This window comes from Mobula hypostoma, chromosome 1 (genome assembly GCF_963921235.1).
Source record: "Mobula hypostoma chromosome 1, sMobHyp1.1, whole genome shotgun sequence".
Taxonomy (NCBI): domain Eukaryota; kingdom Metazoa; phylum Chordata; class Chondrichthyes; order Myliobatiformes; family Myliobatidae; genus Mobula; species Mobula hypostoma.
This window is the reverse complement of record NC_086097.1, coordinates 139567935-139587869: the sequence shown is the minus strand read 5'-3', so window position 1 is coordinate 139587869 and position 19935 is coordinate 139567935. Positions and strand designations below refer to the sequence as shown.

The 19935-nt window shown below is 41.0% G+C and overlaps 1 protein-coding gene across 1 annotated transcript in view; it reads left to right on the top strand.

Moving 5' to 3' along the window:
- The window catches only part of LOC134350951 (septin-7), a 124555-nt gene that overhangs the window by 23371 nt on the left and 81249 nt on the right, over window positions 1-19935 (top strand). Inside the window, exon 2 of the mRNA XM_063056827.1 lies at window positions 14950-15056. Coding sequence (XP_062912897.1) covers window positions 14950-15056 — 107 coding nt within the window. The remainder of the gene's footprint in view (window positions 1-14949; window positions 15057-19935) is intronic.

The following is a 19935-nucleotide window of genomic DNA, read 5'->3' as shown; positions in this document are numbered from 1 at the left end:
CCTTGCCTCCAAATCCAGGCGAGACAGCCACTGTGTGTCCAATGGATTCGCAGACATGCAGCCTCCAAATTCCCCAGTGGTCTCGTAGACCAGGGCTCCAGCCATCTGGCCTCGACTTCCGGATATCTGGTTGCTCTTTGTTGTCGGCCCCAGGATTCTCCAATGACAGAGACCCCAAAGCTAGGCCTTGGAACTATGATGGGAACCCTGAACCATAGGCCTTGAATGACTGACTCACTGACTCTAGTACCTCACTGGCTCATGTGTCACCTTCCCACACAGAACCTTGATCTGATATCTGGATGTACTACTGCCTTGCTCCTAAAACTGTTCATCTCTTGATTTTCTCTTACTCGATGCAACAATGTGGATGTAAAAGCCTTTGAGTGTCCTGGCGATGAACAGTATTTAGGCACTTTGGTATTTGGATTATTCATACAGGTTTGCATGTTCCAAGTCCAGGTGTTCCTATTGTAAAGTGGATTTTGTCTGGATAGCTGTATACCAGCTATCTCACAAGCTTGTTAGAAATAATATCCTTCTCACCAATTGCTTTTTCACCTGCCTTCGTATCATAAGCAATGTGCTTGCTCCTCAATCTAAACAATCAATATAGATTTCAAATAGTTGTGGTTTCAGAGCTTGTTAGTATGGGGCATTGCTTATTACAGCTTGCCTACTTGGAAAAATCACTTATCTATCCCAATTCTTTGGTTTGTTACACAATTATCCTTGTAACACACAACACCGTCATTTCTTGCATAGCAACTTTTTAAGTAGCAGTTTATCAGATGCTTTTCGGAAATCCAAATACATGAAATTGTTCTTTCCTACACTTGCTTTCTCAATACATTCTCAAAGGGTTCGAACAAACTTGGCAAACACTATTTCACTATAAAACCATACTGACTCTACTTGACGATTTTCAAAATATATTGCTGTTATTCGTTTAACAATGATTCCAGTATTTTGTGACTGACACATGCCAGATTAATTGGCCCAAGTATCCTGCTCTCTGTCTCCATCCTTTCTTGAATTGGATGTTAGATTTTTGGTTTTCCTAATAGTTGTAATTTTCTCACTATCTAGGGAATTTCAGACAGTCATGACCAGTAAGTAGTTAATAGGGGGTTAATTGCCCTTGATTTTTCTGCTATGTGTAAAGTATAATACGAGCAAGGTGTTGTCACAAATCCATTTTTCTTCCCTCTGGGATTTTCTGTGAAACGTGTGTATTTTGTTGAAGGGGATGATTAAATCATGGACTTGGCACGCTGGCTATACTTGAAATTATGTTTGAAACATCAGAACCCATCTGATCCAAGATCCTTGTGGTTCAAAAGATACTTTGTGAAAAGTTGAAGTTGTCTTAACCTATTTCTGGTGAGCACTAAACTGTGGTGCAAATTGATTGGGCAATAGTTTTCACTGTCACTCATTCAGAGTAATGTGTCTTTTTTTATAAAAAAAAAAGCTCCAATATCTATGATGCTTTCTCTGCACCTAACTTTATAATAACCGATCTAGGAGTGTTATCATTGGGAAATGAGGCTTAAGATTTCCAAGTTTAACATGGAATCTCAGTGTTCCTGGCTTCATCCCCATCCCAGCTTTGTTTCATTTTGGAGTGATGGATACTGATGGTTATGAAGCTTATGTCATTCAATGGCAAGAGAGTTTTTAAAGTTGGAAATCAAATGGGGCAGTTCCACTCTCTTGACCTCAGAAGTCTGGGTCCAGTGGTATGAACAAGCGTCATAAACTGGTGTCTTGATTGCAGTGGATGACCATGAGGAGTTAAGTGCCTTTGTCAGGCCCTTCGCTCTCCATGGAGCATTGCATTACTGCCTTCCTGGCTAGTGGTTCTTATTTGCCCAGTCTGCTAGAGCTGACTTCGCATGCTAGGACAAGCATGTCCTTATCCCACCGAGATATGAGGCTGCCGCCTACCTTTACTTGGTTTTGCCCAGTAGTCCCCAACCACCGGGCCGCAAAGCAAGTGCTACCGGGCCCTGAGGAAATGATATGATTTTGCGATAGGAGTCAGCTGCACCTTTCCTCATTCCCTGTCACGGCCACTGTTGAGCCAATACGCATGCGAGGTCATTACCTGCGCGTCATCCATGTCAGCGCGGGAAGATGATCAACTCCTCGAACTTGCAAATGACGGTGGGATGAAAAATGTTTGACATAACATCTCTGCCGGCATTCTGGATCAAAGTCAACGAAAACTAAATTGCGGAATAGACTGGACATAAGGAGCTCCCTTCGAGTATCGCTGTCTCCCACCACCCCTTGATAGAACCGTCTTGTTACAGGGAAACAAACCCAGGGCTCCCACTGATTCAGCAATATTGGTGCGTTGCAATGATTGCATATGTTCAAACAGGGAAAATATGTGCTGTGTGTTTAATATCCAAACGTTTCTTAAAATGTTATGATGCTATTGACTTACTTATATAACCATATAACAATTACAGCACGGAAACAGGCCATATCGGCCCTTCTAGTCCGTGCCAAATGCTACTCTCACCTAGTCCCGCCGACCTGCACTCAGCCCATAACTCTCCGTTCCTTTCCTGTCCATATACCTATTCAAATTTTCTTTAAATGATAATATTGAACATGCCTCTACCACTTCTACTGGAAGTTCGTTCAACACTTGCTTCAAGCTCCCCTGATAATTGACTTATCAGTATATTCATGTGAGGAAAATATGCACTGTGTGTTTAATATTAAATTCGTTAGAACCCTTTTAGAAACGAAATTGAGTGTATTAGCCACTTACCACTGACATTCCGGTCGTGATTAACACCCCCCCCCCCGAACAGAATCGTCAAAAAGGATTTGCGGAGATGGAAAAAAATTGGCCGGTCAACGACACACATGCGCACTGGTGCCCGCGCAAGGCTTCATGGTTATTGTAGTCTTTCTCTGGGTAAACACAATGTATTTGACTGCTACTCTTGTCCGTCGGCAACCCTACCTGCCCCCTCCCCCCCCCCCACTGCGTTGGCCGGTCCACAAGAATATTGTCAATATTAAACCGGTCCGCAGTGCAAAAAAGGTTGGGGACCCCTGGTTTAGCCCACCTGTTAAAGTAGTGTACCAGTGTGTGGCCACTGTCGCATGCAAACAGCTTCTTGGAGCCACAGGTGAGAGCTGAGTGTCCAATGGGGACCAAAAGTGAATGAGTTGCCCCAGAATGGACACACAAAGCCCCTTCATCAGAGGTGGTACCCCTCCCCGGACACTCCATACACTTCTCTATTCATCTACCACCCACGCATTTCGCCCGTTGGCCCTGCTTCTCCCCATCCCCCTCCTTGTTCCTCCTCCTTTCACTTAATGATTCCTGTGCCTGCCTTCCTTGTCAGTTTCTGGCACTGGTACCCCCTGAGTTCCCGCTTATCATGATCCAACACTTGTCTCCACCATTTATCTTCCTTCCCTTCCAAACTACCCCCGGCTCCGCCTGCTCCTTTTGTCTGCTTCCATCGTCCATTTATCCATTCCTTCCTCCCTCTTTTACCTGGTTCATTCTGTTCATCATCTTAACCTCTCATTCCTCATGGATGTTGCTTAACCTTCCAGGTTCCTTGAGTAGATCTTGTTGTTCCTGAAACATTAACTTTTTCTCTTTCTGTGAATACTGCTTAAACTGAGTTTAAAAATTTTTAAAAAACGCAAACAGGAGGAAATCTGCAGATGCTGGAATTTCAATCAACACACATAAAAGTTGCTGGTGAACGCAGCAGGCCAGGCAGCATCTATAGGAAGAGGTACAGCTGGCGTTTCTCCCCCTCCCCCTCCCACTTTCAAATCTCTTACTAGCTCTTTCAGTTAGTCCTGACGAAGGGTCTCAGCCCGAAACATTGACTGTACCTCTTCCTATAGATGCTGCCTGGCCTACTGCGTTCACCAGCAACTTTCATGTGTGTTTTAAAATTTTTTTGCTGTTTGTTTCATTCTTTTAAAACATAGAAACAGAAAATGCCATTGGTGTTTGAAAAAAGACTTCAAAATGTATTGTTTTACTGTCATTTTTATAACTCCATTCAGCAAGTAATTTTTGTATACAGTACAGAAACTGATGGAATGTTAAACAGAAAAGAATGAATTCCTTTGAAGGCAAATGAGAAAATCTGCAGCTGCTGGAAATCTGAGCAACACACACAAAATGCTGGAGGAACTCAGCAGGCCAGGCAGCATTTTGTGTGGATTCCTTTGAAGGGATGAGTTACCCAAGCCAACTGGGCATGACACAGCTGAGTTGAACAACAGCTTGAATCCATACGTGCTGCATGTAGTTATCATTGTATTTGGAAACCCTACCTTTGACTCAAACTTCCTCCCTGTCGGTACTTCCTTTTCAACTGCCTCATTCTTTGTAGCAATAATGAGCAGGTTGATTCTTTCCCACTGTGACTAAGTTGTGAACCATCTTCTGGAATATGCAGCCACATGCAGTAGTGTTATTCTCAATCTTGGAACAAACAGGTGCTTTATTCCTGAAATCTAGCTATGGTTGTAATACATGACAATGCAGCAATTATCTTGCATACAGGTTCCACAAACTGCATATATCAATTCTGTATTTGAGGCATTTTGACCAGGATGTGGAGAGAAACTGCTCTTCCCTTCAAACAGTGCAATGAAGCCTATTTTTATATGTTTGAATGGCGAAAGAAGGGGATGGCATGGCAGTGTAGCGGTTAGTGCAGCACTTGACAGTACCAGCAATGACCAATTCCCACAACTGTACGTTCTCCCAGTGACTGTGCAGGTTTCCTCTGGGTGCTGCGGCTTCCATCCACATTCCAAAGATGCATCGGTTTGGGTTAGTGAGTTGGCGTAGCCCCCAGCACATTCTTTTGCATCAATTACCAACAACACATTTCACTATATATTGATGTTTCAATGTACGTGTGACAAATAAAGCTAATTTTTTGCCTGCAACAAGCAACATTAGTGAGCATTGCACTGAAGTATGCACTTAAGCCTGTGGCATGAGACTTGTAGAACTCTGACATGCTGGGTATCTGATGAGTAAAGAGATATTAGACAGAAGATCAATTAATAATATTAAGATAATTTTAGCATGTAGTATATTCAAGCTTAAACAGACTCTTGTCAGCTGTCTTTGATTTTTGTCCTAATCTGCGTCCACTGCTGTGGTTGCAAGTAAGGCCTCCTCTTTGCTGCAGTACTCACAGTACAGTTTCTCTGACTTCATGAAACTCATTAATGCTGTACTGGTAGGGTAGCTGATTTGGTGTATGTATGTGCAAAATTTTGCATAGCATTGCTAACCAGCATTAAAATAGCTCTACTGATTTTGTTTATGTTCGGTGGTTAAACTAACAAGTTGATCCATGCCGAGACAGTGTTTCTGAAATTGCTGAAATACATTCGATAGTTTAATGAGGGTTGTTAGCAGTTTTTTGATAATGCATCACCACTTGTCATTACTTCATGATATAGGTCAAGATGCTGACCACATAAGAATGCAAGTTTTGTTTGGATTTTCAAGTATCGATGGCTGAATCTGGTCTGGTAATCTGTTCCAGGAATGTCTCCTGCAAACTTGCTGCTGGATAGACATGGATGTTTTGGCACTGATAAAAATGAAAGAATTTTTGGAATGCTGTAGCAAGGGTACTTGGTGAATATTTGCCTTTTGTGTGTGCATGTGCCTTGACAAAAGAGGTTGCTTTAAAGATGATTTTAGCATTTGGTGCTGTTTTGCTCTTGATAGCTGTTTATGGAGTTTCAAATTGCATTTTCACATTATAATGCAGTTTAGTTTTGGGACTACATGTTAACTGCTAGTCTTAATCACAGCATCCTAGTAATGAGTGGGTATATTGAGTGGATATCTTCACCTCCTATAGTTGATTGCAAAGTTATTTTGTTTTTAGTGTGAAAGCAAACTATATGTATGTATGTGTGTGTGTGTGTGTGTGTATATATATATATATATATAAATTACAGTGCTCCAGAAAAGCTTTCAGCAATTATATTTAATTTGTATGCTTATAATGCTGCAAAGTGGCTTGTGAAGTTTATTCTATAATAGAATAACATGCATGAGGCACCATTCTTCACCTTCCTACCTGATAGCTCAGTATTAGTACAGGTTGATCTTCGTTAATCCGACTACCTGTAATCTGGATCCTTCAATAATCCAGCACCGATTAGGCTCCCCCTTTCTTTCTCCCAAGGCCTCCTGTCTCATGATCCTCTCCCTTCTCCAGCCTCGTATCCTTTTTGCCAATCAACTTTCCAGCTCTTAGCTCTATCCCTCCCCCTCCTGTCTTCTCCTATCATTTCGGATCTCCCCCTTCCCCTACCACTTTCAAATCTCTTACTATCTCTTCTTTCAGTTAGTCCTGACGAAGGGTCTCAGCCCGAAACATCGACTGTGCTTCTTCCTATGGATGCTGTCTGGCCTGCTGTATTCCACCAGCATTTTATGTTTGCTACTGATTATGCCTAATGTGATCCTTCTGTAATTCGGCATTTTCACTAATCCGGGACTCCTCAGGTCCCAGTGGTGCCGGATTAGTGAAGGTTAGCTATTGCTTAATGTGATCCTTCTGTAATTTGGCATTTTCACTAATCTGGCACTCCTCAGGTCCCAATGGTGCTGGATTAGTGAAGGTCGACCTATATTTATTTCTATTTTAATGTTTTATTTTCTGATGTCAGGCATGTAACAATTTACTTTGGAAATGTTTTAGAGTAATGAGTAGAAGTTTAGAGTGGAGATGTGGGAACTTGTTCCACTTCAGATGTGGCACTCTAATCATTCACAGGTTAATACAGGGTTTATTTTCAGAACAGAATTCCATATGGGTAACTGAAGTGTTTTAATTCAAATGATAAGGGTTGTGATTACATTTAATTTCAGTCAAATGAAGTATTTGCACATTGAGAAAACCTTCAAAAAGGTACCACATAAAAGGAGTTAAATAAAATTTGAGTACATTGGGGGGGGGGAATAATATACTGACACTGATTGAGGATTAGTTAACAGAAACAAAGCAGTAGTATCAAAAGCAACACACAAAATATTGGAGGAACATTTTGGGCTGAGGTCTTTCATCAAATCAAAAGATCATTTTAAGGATTGTGGCTTTTCATTAACTTTGTCCATCCTTCCAGTCAATATGGCACTGAGGTGTGATGTCTGTGGAGTTTTTGGCTTAGACTTTTAGGTTCGGACGGATGGTTTTGCGGTAAGTGCAGGGAGCTGGGGTCATGTTAGGGTATCGGGACAGGGATAAGATGGAGTTAGAGGTCAGGCAGTAATTGAAAAGACAGGCAAAAGCCAACATTCAGAGCACTACAGAGTTGAAGGCCAGCAGTCCCCGTGGATAGATGTCAGGTGAGCAGGCACCTTGGTCAATGACCAAGGGCAACGGGCCCTTATGATGAGAGCTGATGACCTCCAGTTCGGAGAATCCAGTCTCGGACATCCATGCGGGCAGGAGGGCAGGTAACCCCCACTAGTCCCTGTGAACTGGGGTCAAGGCCCATGCGAGTCCAGAGGTTAAGGCTTGGAGGTTAAAGTTAAGTTTTATGGTTGGTGAGTCCTGGTGTTGACACCCAGAGGTCAGCCAAGTCAGGAGATTGAAGCTTAAGGTCAAAGCCCCTGGGTCTGAGAGTCTGGGCTGGGATAGAACATTAAAGGCCTGATGTCTGAGAGTCTGTGGCCAAGGACTGGTGGGTGGTGGCCTGTCTGTGTGTGGGTGGGAGAATGGCTTGTTCTGCTGAATATTGTTTGTATGTTGTTTTGGGGCTGGAATGTGTGTCAACATTTGTGGGCTGCCCCAGCACATCCTTGGGTTGTGTTGGTTATTAATGCAAACACCACATTTCACTGTATGCTTCAATATACATGTGATTTAAAAAAAAATCTGAATCTGGATGAAGTTTTCAGAGGATGGAATGGGCTTTGAGGAAGATGTGGAGGGGTACTTGGGTAGTTCTTGGCAAGGAGGTAACAAATGGAATAGAAGATGAGAAAACGTGGCATTGACTAGTGGGGGAAAATAGAAAAATGGTGTTTTTAAATAGGGAAAGGTAAAAAAAAAATGCTGGTCATAGTTGTGCAGCATGAAATAGGGTCTGCGATTCTTTAGGCTTGGCAGGTACTGAATTTGCTAAAGCAATTTAAAACATTGGGATTGATGATCAGGTGGCAAAGCTTTAGCGGAGTCTTAGCAAACCTTGGAATTATTTCTATGTTTTGGAAGTTAAAAATGGTGGGCCTTTTCATTGTGTTAGTATTCCAATAATATTTGTGGAATATTTCTTTGCACTGAAGAGGTAAACAAACACTCAGAGATCTATGGCAGTACTAATAATTGTGTACCACAGGAGGAAGCCATGTGGCCCAGCTAATCTAAGTTGGTACTGCTGTTCTGCACATTTACTTCCATTCTATCTGCTACTTACCCTTGCAACAAACCTTCCTCCTTAGTTTTTTCCATTCTTCACCTTTAAGTGAATTTTCTCAATAAAAGTGTATTTTATCAATGCGCGGAATCTTTGAATTACCTTGTCAAATAATGAGAGGTGTAAAAAGATGCGATTCTTTCTGTTTCTCACTTGGGGATATTCGTTGTAGGGAGGAAAGGGAATGGAAAACATTGTTCACATTCTGCTTCAGCTTTGGACTGGATGACTGGTGCTCCTAGTTCCAGGCACTGTTGCTTATCAATATTATATCCTGGCTAAAAGTTAATCATACGCCTTCAGTGGAATGGATATGATCACAAATTTATTTTGGCAGTAACACTTTGTTCACCTGTTGGTCTTACATTGAAGTTAAATAACTGAGGTAAAGCACCAAATAAATCATTTGGGCTTTGAAAGAAGTCGGGTAGTAAGAAGACCTTTGTTGTAAGACAAGGATTTTGATTTTGCTTGTGCAGGTGTTTAGGATATTTGACCATTTTATAATCATGCATTAATCCAAATGCCGAACCTGCAGATGCTAGGAATGTAAAATTAAACACAAGCAACTAAAAAAGCTCAGCAAATCATATGATCATAAGACATTGGAGTAGAATTATGCCATTTGGCCCATCGAGTCTGCTCTGCCATTCAATCATGGCTGATGCTTTTCATCTCCTCCTCAACCCCATTTCCTGGCCTCCTTCCTGTAATGTTTGATGCCATGTCCAATTAAGAACCTATCAGTGTCTGCCTTAACTATACCTTGAACTGAATGCTAACATTGCACTTGCCTTCCTCACCACCGACTCAACCTGCAAGTTGACCCTTAGGGTGTTCTGCTCAAGGAGTCCCAAATCCCTTTGCTTTTCAGATTTTAGGATTTTCTCCCTGTTTAGAAATAGTCCGCACATTTATTTCTACTACCAAAGAGCATGACCATGCAATTTCCAACATTGTATTTCATTTGCCACTTTCTTCCCCATTCTCTTCATCTATCTCAGTTTTCTGCATCCTGTTTCCTCAACACTACCTGCCCCTCCACCAATCTTCATATCATTTGCAAACTTAGCAAGGAAGCCATCTATTTCATCAGTGTAAATCATTGATAGACAATAGGTGCAAAAGTAGGCCATTCGGCCCTTCGAGCCAGCACAGCCATTCACTGTGATCATGGCTGATCATCCACAATCAGTACCCTGTTCCTGCCTCTCCCCATAGCCCTTGACTCTGCTATCTTTAAGAGCTCTATCTAACTCTTTCTTGAAAGAATCCAGAGAATTGGCCGCCACTGGCTTCTGAGGCAGAGCATTCCACAGATCCACAACTCTCTGGGTGAAAAAGTTTTTCCTCAACTCAGTTCTAAATGGTCTACCCCTTATTCTTAAGCTGTGGCCTCAGGTTCTGGACTCCCCCAACATCTGGAACATGTTTCCTGTCTCTAGCATGTCCAATCCCTTAATCTTATATGTTTCAATCAGATCCCCTTTCATCCTTCTAAATTCCAGTGTATACAAGCCCAGTCGCTCCAATCTTTCAACATATGACAGTCCCGCCATCCCGGGAATTAACCTTGTGAACCTACGCTGCACTCCCTCCATAGCAAGAATGTCCTTCCTCAAATTTGGAGACCAAAACTGCACACAGTACTCCAGGTGAGGTCTCACCAGGGCCTTGTACAACTGCAGAAGGACCTCTTTTCTCCTATACGCAACTCCCCTTGTTATGAAGGCCAACATGCCATTAGCTTTCTTTACTGCCTGCTGTACCTGTATGCTTACTTTCAGTGACTGATGAACAAGGACACCCTGACACCATTCAGATAGTAATCTGCCTTCCTGTTCTTGCCACCAAAGTGGATAACCTCATATTTATCCACATTAAACTGCATCTGCCCACTCACCTAACCTGTCCAAGTCACCTTGCATTCTCATAACATCCTCCTCACATTTCACACTGCCACCGAGCTTTGTGTCATCTGCAAATTTGCTAATGTTACTTTTAATTCCTTCATCTAAATCATTAATAGAAACATAGAAAATAGGTGCAGGAGTAGGCCATTCGAGCCTGCACCGCCATTTATTATGACCATGGCTGATCATCCAACTCAGAACCCCGCCCCAGTCTTCCCTCCATACCCCCTGACCCCTGTAGCCACAAGGGCCATATCTAACTCCCTCTTAAACATAGCCAATGAACTGGCCTCAACAGTTTCCTGTGGCAGAGAATTCCACAGATTCACCACTCTCTGTGTGAAGAAGTTTTTCCTAATCTCGGTCCTAAATGGCCTCCCCTCTATCCTCAAACTGTGACCCCTCGTTCTGGACTTCCCCAACATCGGGAACAATCTTCCTGCATCTAGCCTGTCCAATCCCTTTAGGATCTTATACGTTTCAATCAGATCCCCCCTCAATCTTCTAAATTCCAACGAGTACAAGCCCAGTTCATCCAGTCATTCTTCATATGGAAGTCTGCCATCCCAGGAATCAATCTGGTGAACCTTCTTTGTACTCCCTCTATGGCAAAGATGTCTTTCCTCAGATTAGGGGACCAAAACTGCACACAATACTCCAGGTGTGGTCTCACCAAGGCCTTGTACAACTGCAGTAGTACCTCCCTGCTCCTGTACTCGAATCCTCTCGCTATAAATGCCAGCATACCATTCGCCTTTTTCACCGCCTGCTGTACCTGCATGCCCACTTTCAATGACTGGTGTATAATGACACCCAGGTCTCGTTGCACCTCCCCTTTTCCTAATCGGCCACCATTCAGATAATAATCTGTTTTCCTATTTTTGCCACCAAAGTGGATAACTTCACATTTATCCACATTAAATTGCATCTGCCATGAGTTTGCCCACTCACCCAACCTATCCAAGTCACTCTGCATCCTCTTAGCATCCTCCTCACTGCTAACACTGCCACCCAGCTTCGTGTCATCCGCAAACTTGGAGATGCTGCATTTAATTCCCTCATCCAAGTCATTAATATATATTGTAAACAACTGGGGTCCCAGCACTGAGCCTTGCGGTACCCCACTAGTCACTGCCTGCCATTCTGAAAAGGTCCCGTTTATTCCCACTCTTTGCTTCCTGTCTGCTAACCAATTCTCCACCCACACCAATACCTTACCCCCAATACCGTGTGCTTTAAGTTTGCACACTAATCTCCTGTGTGGGACCTTGTCAAAAGCCTTTTGAAAATCCAAATATACCACATCCACTGGTTCTCCCCTATCCACTCTACTAGTTACATCCTCAAAAAATTCTATGAGATTCGTCAGACATGATTTTCCTTTCACAAATCCATGCTGAATTTGTCCGATGATTTCACCGCTTTCCAAATGTGCTGTTATCACATCCTTGATAACTGACTCCAGCCGTTTCCCCACCACCGACGTTAGGCTAACCGGTCTATAATTCCCCGGTTTCTCTCTCCCTCCTTTTTTAAAAATTGGGGTTACATTAGCCACCCTCCAATCCTCAGGAACTAGTCCAGAATCTAACGAGTTTTGAAAAATTATCACTAATGCATCCAGTATTTCTTGGGCTACTTCCTTAAGCACTCTAGGATGCAGACCATCTGGCCCTGGGGATTTATCTGCCTTCAATCCCTTCAATTTACCTAACACCACTTCCCTACTAACATGTATTTCACTCAGTTCCTCCATCTCACTGGACCCTCTGTCCCTTACTATTTCTGGATATTAATGTATATTGTAAATAGCTGCGGTCCCAGCACCAAGCCTTGCGGTACCCCACTAGTCACTGCCTGCCATTCTGAAAAGGACCCATTTATCCCTACTCTTTGTTTCCTGTCTGCCAGCCAATTTTCAATCCATGTCAGTACTCTGCCTCCAATACCATGTGCTCTAATTTTGCCCCCTAACCTCCTATGTGGGACCTTATCAAAGGCTTTCTGAAAGTCCAGTACACTGGCTTTCCCATGTCCATTTTTATAATTACATCCTCAAAAAATTCCAGAAGATTAGTCAAGCATGATTTCCCCTTCATAAATCCATGCTGACTCGGACCTATCCTGCTACTGCTAGCCAAAAATGCTGCTATTTCATCTTTTATAATTGACTCCAGCATCTTCCCCACCACTGATGTCAGACTAACTGGTCTATAATTGCCTGTTTTCTCTCTCCCTCCTTTCTTAAAAAGTGGGATAACATTAGCTACCCTCCAATCCGCAGGAACCGATCATGAATCTATAGAACATTGGAAAATGATTACCAATATGTCCACGATTTCTAGAGCCACCTCCTTAAGTACACTGGGATGCAGACCATCAGGCCCTGGGGATTTATCAGCCTTCAGTCCCATCCGTTTACCCAACTCCATTTTCTGCCTAATACGAATTTCCTTCAGTTCCTCCGTTACCCTAGGTCCTCTGGCCACTATTACATCTGGGAGATTGTTTGTGTCTTCCCTAGTGAAGACAGATCCAAAGTACCTGTTCAGCTTGTCTGCCATTTCCTTGTTCCCCATAATAATTTCACCCGTTTCTTTCTTCAAGGGCCCAACTTTGGTCTTAACTAATTTTTTCCTCTTCACATACCTAAAGAAGCTTTTACTATCCTCCTTTATATTCTTGGCTAACTTACCTTCGTACCTCATCCCCCCCCCCCCCCCCGTATTGCCTTTTTAGTTATCTTCTGTTGCTCCTTAAAAGTCTCCCAATCTTCTGGCTTCCCGCTCATCCTTGCTATGTTATACTTCCTCTCTTTTATTTTTATACTGTCCTTGACTTCCCTTGTCATCCACGGTCGCCCCTTACTTCCCTTAGAATCTTTTTTCCTCTTTGGAATGAACTGATCCTGTACCTTCTGTATTATTCCCAGAAATACCTGCCATTGTTGTTCCACTATCATCCCTGCTCGGGTATCTTTCCAGTCAACTTTGGCCAGCTGCTCCCTCAAGGGTCCATAGTCCCCTTTGTTCAACTATAATAATGACACTTCCGATTTTCCCTTCTCCCTCTCAAAAACTTTTCATATTATGGTCACTACCTCCTAGTGGCTCCTTTTCCTCGAGATACAGCATGAAAAGAAGTGGTCCCAACACCGACCCATGTGGATCACCACTAGTCACTGGCAGCCAACCAGACAAGAGATCCTTTTATTTCCACTTGCTGCGTTCTTCTAATCAGCCAATACTCTAACCAGCTTCGTAACTTTCCTGTAATACCATGGGTTCTTAACTTGGTATGCAGCCTTGTGTGGCACCTTGTCAAAGGCCTTCTGAAAGTCCAGGTATACAACATCCACTGCATCCTGTTTATCTATTCTACTGTAATCTCCTCAAAGAATTCCAAAAGATTTGTCAGGCAGGATTTTGAAGGAAACCTTGCTGACTTTGTCCTATCTTGTCCAGTGTCACCTCATTCTTGACAATTGACTCTAACATCTTCCCAACCACTGAGGTCAGGTTAACTGGTCTATAATTTCCTTTCTGCTGCTTTCCTCCTTTTCTTAAAGAGTGGAGTGACATTTGCAGTTTTCCAGTCTTCTGGCACCATGCCAGAGTCTAATGATTTTTGAAAGATTTCTAATGCCGCCACAATCTCTAACATTACCTCTTTCAGAATCCTAGGGTGCAGTTCATCTGGTCCGGGTGACTTATGTACTTTTAGGTCTTTCAGCTTTTTTGAGCACCTTCTCCCTTGTAATAGTAACTGCACTCACTTCTCTTCCTTCACACACTACAACATCTGGCACACTGCTAGTGTCTTCCACAGTGAAGACTGATGGAAAATAATCATTTAGTTCATCTGCCATCTCCTTGTCTCCTGTTGTTATTTCTCCTGCCTCATTTTCTAGCGGTCCTATATCCACTCTCATCTGTCTTTTGTTTTTTTTCATACTTGAAAAAGTTTTTACTATCCACTTTGATATTTTCGCTTGCTTTCATATTTCATGTTTTCCCTTCTAATAATTATTTTAGTTGCTCTCTGTTGGTTTTAAAAACTTCCCAATCCTCTATACTCCCACTAATTTTTGCTTTGTTGTATGCCTTCTCTTTTGTTTTTACATTAGTTTTGACTTCCCTTGTCAGCCACGGTTGTACTATTTTGCCATTTGAGTATTTCTTCACTTTTGGAATACACATATCCTGTACCTTCCTCATTTTTCCCAGAAATGCACGCCAAATCATCTGGTATCAGTGAAGGGGAAAACCATCAATGTTTCAGGTTGATGGCCTTCACTGCGCTGTTTGACAGAACTTGTATAATTAATTTGAAAACTCTGAGAGTAGTTTGGTTATTGATTAGTTTAAATTGCTGGTTTTGGATGCACAGTGAAATTCTGGTAATTTATTTGTTCACATCGCTTTAACAGGTCTTGAATAATCTCACTGCGGCAAACAATGTTTTTCATGTCGGAAGTGCAAGAGGGTGAAGACTCTTAACAACATTTAGGAATGCATGTAAGTTGTAGAATGTGTTGCCTGACACTGAACTTTTTCTTAACTTTATGTTGCAGGTGAATCAGGATTAGGAAAGTCGACGCTCATCAACTCTTTGTTTCTGACAGATTTGTATTCATCAGAGTACCCCGGCCCTTCACATAGGATCAAAAAAACAGTCATGGTATGTCTTCAGTCTGCAAAATGTATGGCTGGTTTAGTTTTAAAATGAGTGTTTGTACTTGTGTTGAATTGAAGTGGCAATGAATTCCAGTTAATTGGGATACATCAGGACCATTGTATTTTGGTTCAGTTAAACAGCTGTCCTAATAAGCTGAAGTTTCGTGGAAGTAATTAAAAAGGTATAAAAAAGAGAAATTACCATTTAACTGAGTAATGAATTATGTATTTAAATGAAATACAGAACAAATTAGAGCACTATCAATACTATTGTAGTACTCTGAAACTGTGTATTGATACCTAATAGTTATTGACTGAGGAATTCATCCAATATATACTTTCATGTTCTAAATGAACAAAATTAACGCAGACACAGTGTGTAGATAATGGACTGCCTTCATACAATGCTTTTGATGATTGTAAACTCCAAATCTTCATTTTCATTGTAACTTCCAAGACAATCGTCAATACCTTCAAATTGTTCGTAGTTCCTAACTTGAAGTAGTGAAATAATTTCATTTTCAGTCCTGCCCCTTTCTGGCATCTCTAAGCTTAGATACTTGAAACCACAGTGAGCAAATCAGTTCTAAATTGTTTACTGCTTATTTCCTTCCAACTATTAGTGACAAAAATCACTGCTATTTGAACACAAACACGCTCAACTGATACTATTTAAAACCTGTTCGCTCTAAGCATAGTGTAGTGTCTAACGGCCATGCAAATGCACTCAACTGATGCTAGTTAGAAACTGTTCGGCTACAGTCTCCTGTCTCAGTCAAACAGCATAGTGTCATAAATCAACGAAGGGAATCCTAAGGTTTGTCCCAAATAAGTGGCTGCCCTGGTTAACTGATGGTCAGTGAAATCCACTGCGTTCAACATGTTTTGCGCTTTTTTTTTTGCAACAATGATCATACATGTATCCATACATGGAGTACTGAGGTGGGGGTTGGGATTCTGTTTCAATTTGTTGGCCGGTTGTCTTTGACATAAATCTCCAGTGTGTCTGCAATGGATGAAGCAACCCAATATAATCTGAAAGTTAGAATATATTACTCCAAAGTTCAAAGTAAAATTTATTATTGAAGTGCATACCTCTCATCATATACAGCCCTAAGATTCATTTTCTTGTGGGCAATCACAGTAAATACAAGAAACACATTAGAATCTTTGAAGAAGCCCACCCTAAAGGACAGACAACAACCAGCGTGCAAACTGAAAATAACAAACTGCAAATTCAAAAAGAAAGAGAGAAAAAAAAACAATAAATATAGAGAACATGAGATGAAGAGTCCTTGAAGGTGAATCCATGGGTTGTGGGAATAGTTGAGTAATGCGGGTGAGTGAAGTTATCCCTCTGGTTCAAGATCTTGATGTTTGAGAGGTAATAACTGTTCCTGAACCATTATAACATTTTGAAAGCTTGCTGTGCTGTAGATTTCAAATGCTATCCAAGTTCTCCATTTGGGTATTAAAAGATTATTACAAAAGTGCCAATATTTACTAGAGTCTAAAAGTTAACTGTTGAGCTTGTTATGTAGACTAAATATTTATTTCACTTTTGGGATTCTCTGATTAAAAAGGCATATGCCTATAAAGTGAGTGCTTGATGTAAATATGCCCAAAGGGTAGAGGCATAATGAATGTCAAGATGCCAGATGTTGAAATTTCTTGTGCTTTGGATTCACCTGATTTCAAGGTCCATTTGGAGGAGTGGTGTCAAAATACAAGCCACTGTACCACTTAGTAGGGCCTCTCTTATTCACAAACCCCTTGTTTGTATTTGCCACATGTTGCCTCATTGTGCAGTTTCCTCACATCAGTCTGTCTGGCACAAGTCGGCTTCAACCCAAGAAAGATTAAATTCATTTTACTCATGTTGTCTTTCTTCCAATGCCTGTGGCATTGCTGGAGGTTTCTCTGTAGTTTAAAAATAAAACCAAATGTCAAATTTTCACTGTAACTTGTAAACCAACAGATTTGGAATAGTTTCAAGACTTTTTCATATTGCTCTCTAACCAGTTTTAAATCCGGCCTACCAAGTTTGTTACTTGGCAAGGTGAAGAGATGTGATTTTCCTTTTAGTCGAATAAGTAACAATCTGAAAAGTGGTCTCTGATTTGGGGGGTAAAACATATTTACCCAAGTATCCCTGGGCATTTTTCAGTTTTTATTCCATCTGTTCATTTTAGAATGGTTTAGATGAAGGAATAGAAGGGCTTTAAAGTGCTTCATGAGGTGTCTACAGACTTCCTGTTAGCAGCTGCTAAGGGGCGTGATATATGAATGTCAATCAAAAAGGCTTGTAGTAAAGTTTAATTTGTTTTAATGGAAGAACAATGCATCACAAAAAAGATATGTAATGATTCTTTTGAGTGTGTTTGAGAGTGTTATGTGCTGGCTGGAACCAGAAGGACCTCAAGCCAGGTTAGTTTCATTGACAGATGATGCAAAAGACTGCTGTTAATCTGATCTGGCAACATTTATTAACATTTAAAGATGAGAAACTTACCAAAATCTGGACTTACTAGCTGTTAATGCAGTCTAAGCGGGTGTGATGGAAGCTGACAAAACTAAATTCTCACCAATTTTTAATGGGAGAAAATATAGTTAAATGTTGGGAGGAGTTCACAAACCAATTTACTTGCATTCAAGACTATTCTGTACTTGTTGATAGAGCTCCACTTTGTAAAGGTAATGAAGGAAGTATAGACTTGTACTGGGGCAGAGATAAAGGACATGGAAGACAGACAATCAAGGACTTTGAAAGCAGGGCCACATGCAATGAATTCCAACATTAGCATTTTTCAGTTGTATTCGAGGTAATATAGAGCCTCTTGGAAATAGATGCAAGTAATATTTCAAATGAAAGTGAGGAAATGTCAGACTTGTTGAATAATTACTTCATCTGCACAATAGAAGAGGAAGCTAACATATCTGATGATGGAGAGGAACAAATAATAAACCATGGGCTGGAACTCGAAGTATGTAAGAGGACAATATTAGAAAGATTAATGAGATTAAAGAGTGGCAAATTGCCATGGTCTGTTGTATTCCATCTTTTGCTTTAAGGGGAGCAGCAGAGGAAGTAACATAGTCATAAAAAGTACAGCACAGCAACGGGCCTTTTGGGCCATCTAGTCCATGCTGAGCCATCCCATTGACCTGCACTGTGGCTATAGCCCTCCATACCCCTACCGGCCGTATAGCTATCCAGACTTAAACATTGAAATTGATCTCACATGCACCACTTGCATTAACAGCTTGTTCCACACTCTCATCACCCTCTGATTGAAGAAGATCTCCTCAAGTTCCCCTTAAGCATTTCACCATTCACCTTTAACCCATGACCTCCAGTTATAGTCCTACCCAACCTGCTTGCATTTACCCTATCTATACCCCTCATAATTTTGTATACCTCTTTCAGATCTCCTCTGAACTGCTAAGCAGTAGTTTCTATGCTACCCTTAAATAAGGATTTCTCCTCTTATCTAAGAAAGTAGTAAATGCAGCTACATGTCTTCGGAAAAAGTAGGAAGAAAAAGTCGCTGAACTTTTAATGAAATTTAGTGATCAGTTAGTCCTTGAGGAAAAAAAATAATGCTAGTTAGAGCCAAAGTAGAATTGTAAAGAAGTGAGTACCATAATTACTTAATGGAACTATGTACAGTAGTGGAGAAAGATGTCTTTGGCCATTGCTGATGTTGATTTCCAAAACGAACTTAGCAAGACTGCACAGAGGAATCTGTTACTTAAGTCTGAAATCCAAGTAATTAAAAACAGATTATTAACCTGGGGTAGGACATGAGTTAGATGGTTAATGGAATAGAATGGGCTTTACTGGGAAAGAAGTGATTTAAAGGTGACCACAACGTTATGCAGGAACTGCAAATATTCACTATAATGACTTGGTTATTCATCGGAGGCACATAACCAAATTTGAAAATCAGCACACAGGTTAGCGGCATATTCAGTTATGTGAATGGCGCAGAAGGTTACAAAGTTTGAGTGAACAAAATTGTGGCCTGGTTCTAATTGGAATAAAGAGGAACACATTTGACGTTTGTTAAATGTTAAGTTTATAATCATAAAATAATTCATCATAATAGAATGTTAGCTTTAGTTTTGCTGCTTTGCATTGCCCTTAGACCACGTCTGGACTGTAGCATTACAAGACTTTCAGAGTTTTGTCATATTTTAAATTTTCAGTAATTACTGGGGTAAATTGAAGCATTATGTCAGTGAGAAATCCAGTTCAAGTTGCTGTAACTTTAGTAGCCGAGATGGGCAAAGCCATCCAGAAGAGAAGTTAGAAAATACACCACGAAAGGAGGTAAGTATAGAATATACTGTCATAAAAAATTGAGAGATGCTAGCTGAATTTGATAGGTTTTTATTAGACAACAACATGGCCAAGGAAATTTGTTAGTTTTGTGATGTACAGAAGATTGACAATGAACAGATTTGAGCAGAAAAGTCAGATTCCCCAGTTCCTACTTCCTGTGTGAAGGAAACAACTGAGGTACATTCTGGTTAATTTTGTGCCGAGAATGCAAGGTAACAAGATTAGTCAGAGGTCTTGGTACATTGGTTCAAAAATACCAGGCAAAACATGTTTTGATATAATTTGTAGGTATTAATTGAAAATACAATGAAACTTAATGACTCCTAAAGGAGGGTAATTATGCAGTGAAAAAATTGCTGTCAGGAAGTATGATCTTATGCTTAGCAATTTAAATAACTAAAACTACCTGCATCTTGAAAAAGTGACATGAATAATTTTTTTTTGCACAACTGAAGGACTTTTGAAATTAAGTAACAGGGTATTTTAGCTTGATCCCTACTTGCAGCAGCAATGGTCGGTCCTGAAGTTTCCCAAGGAT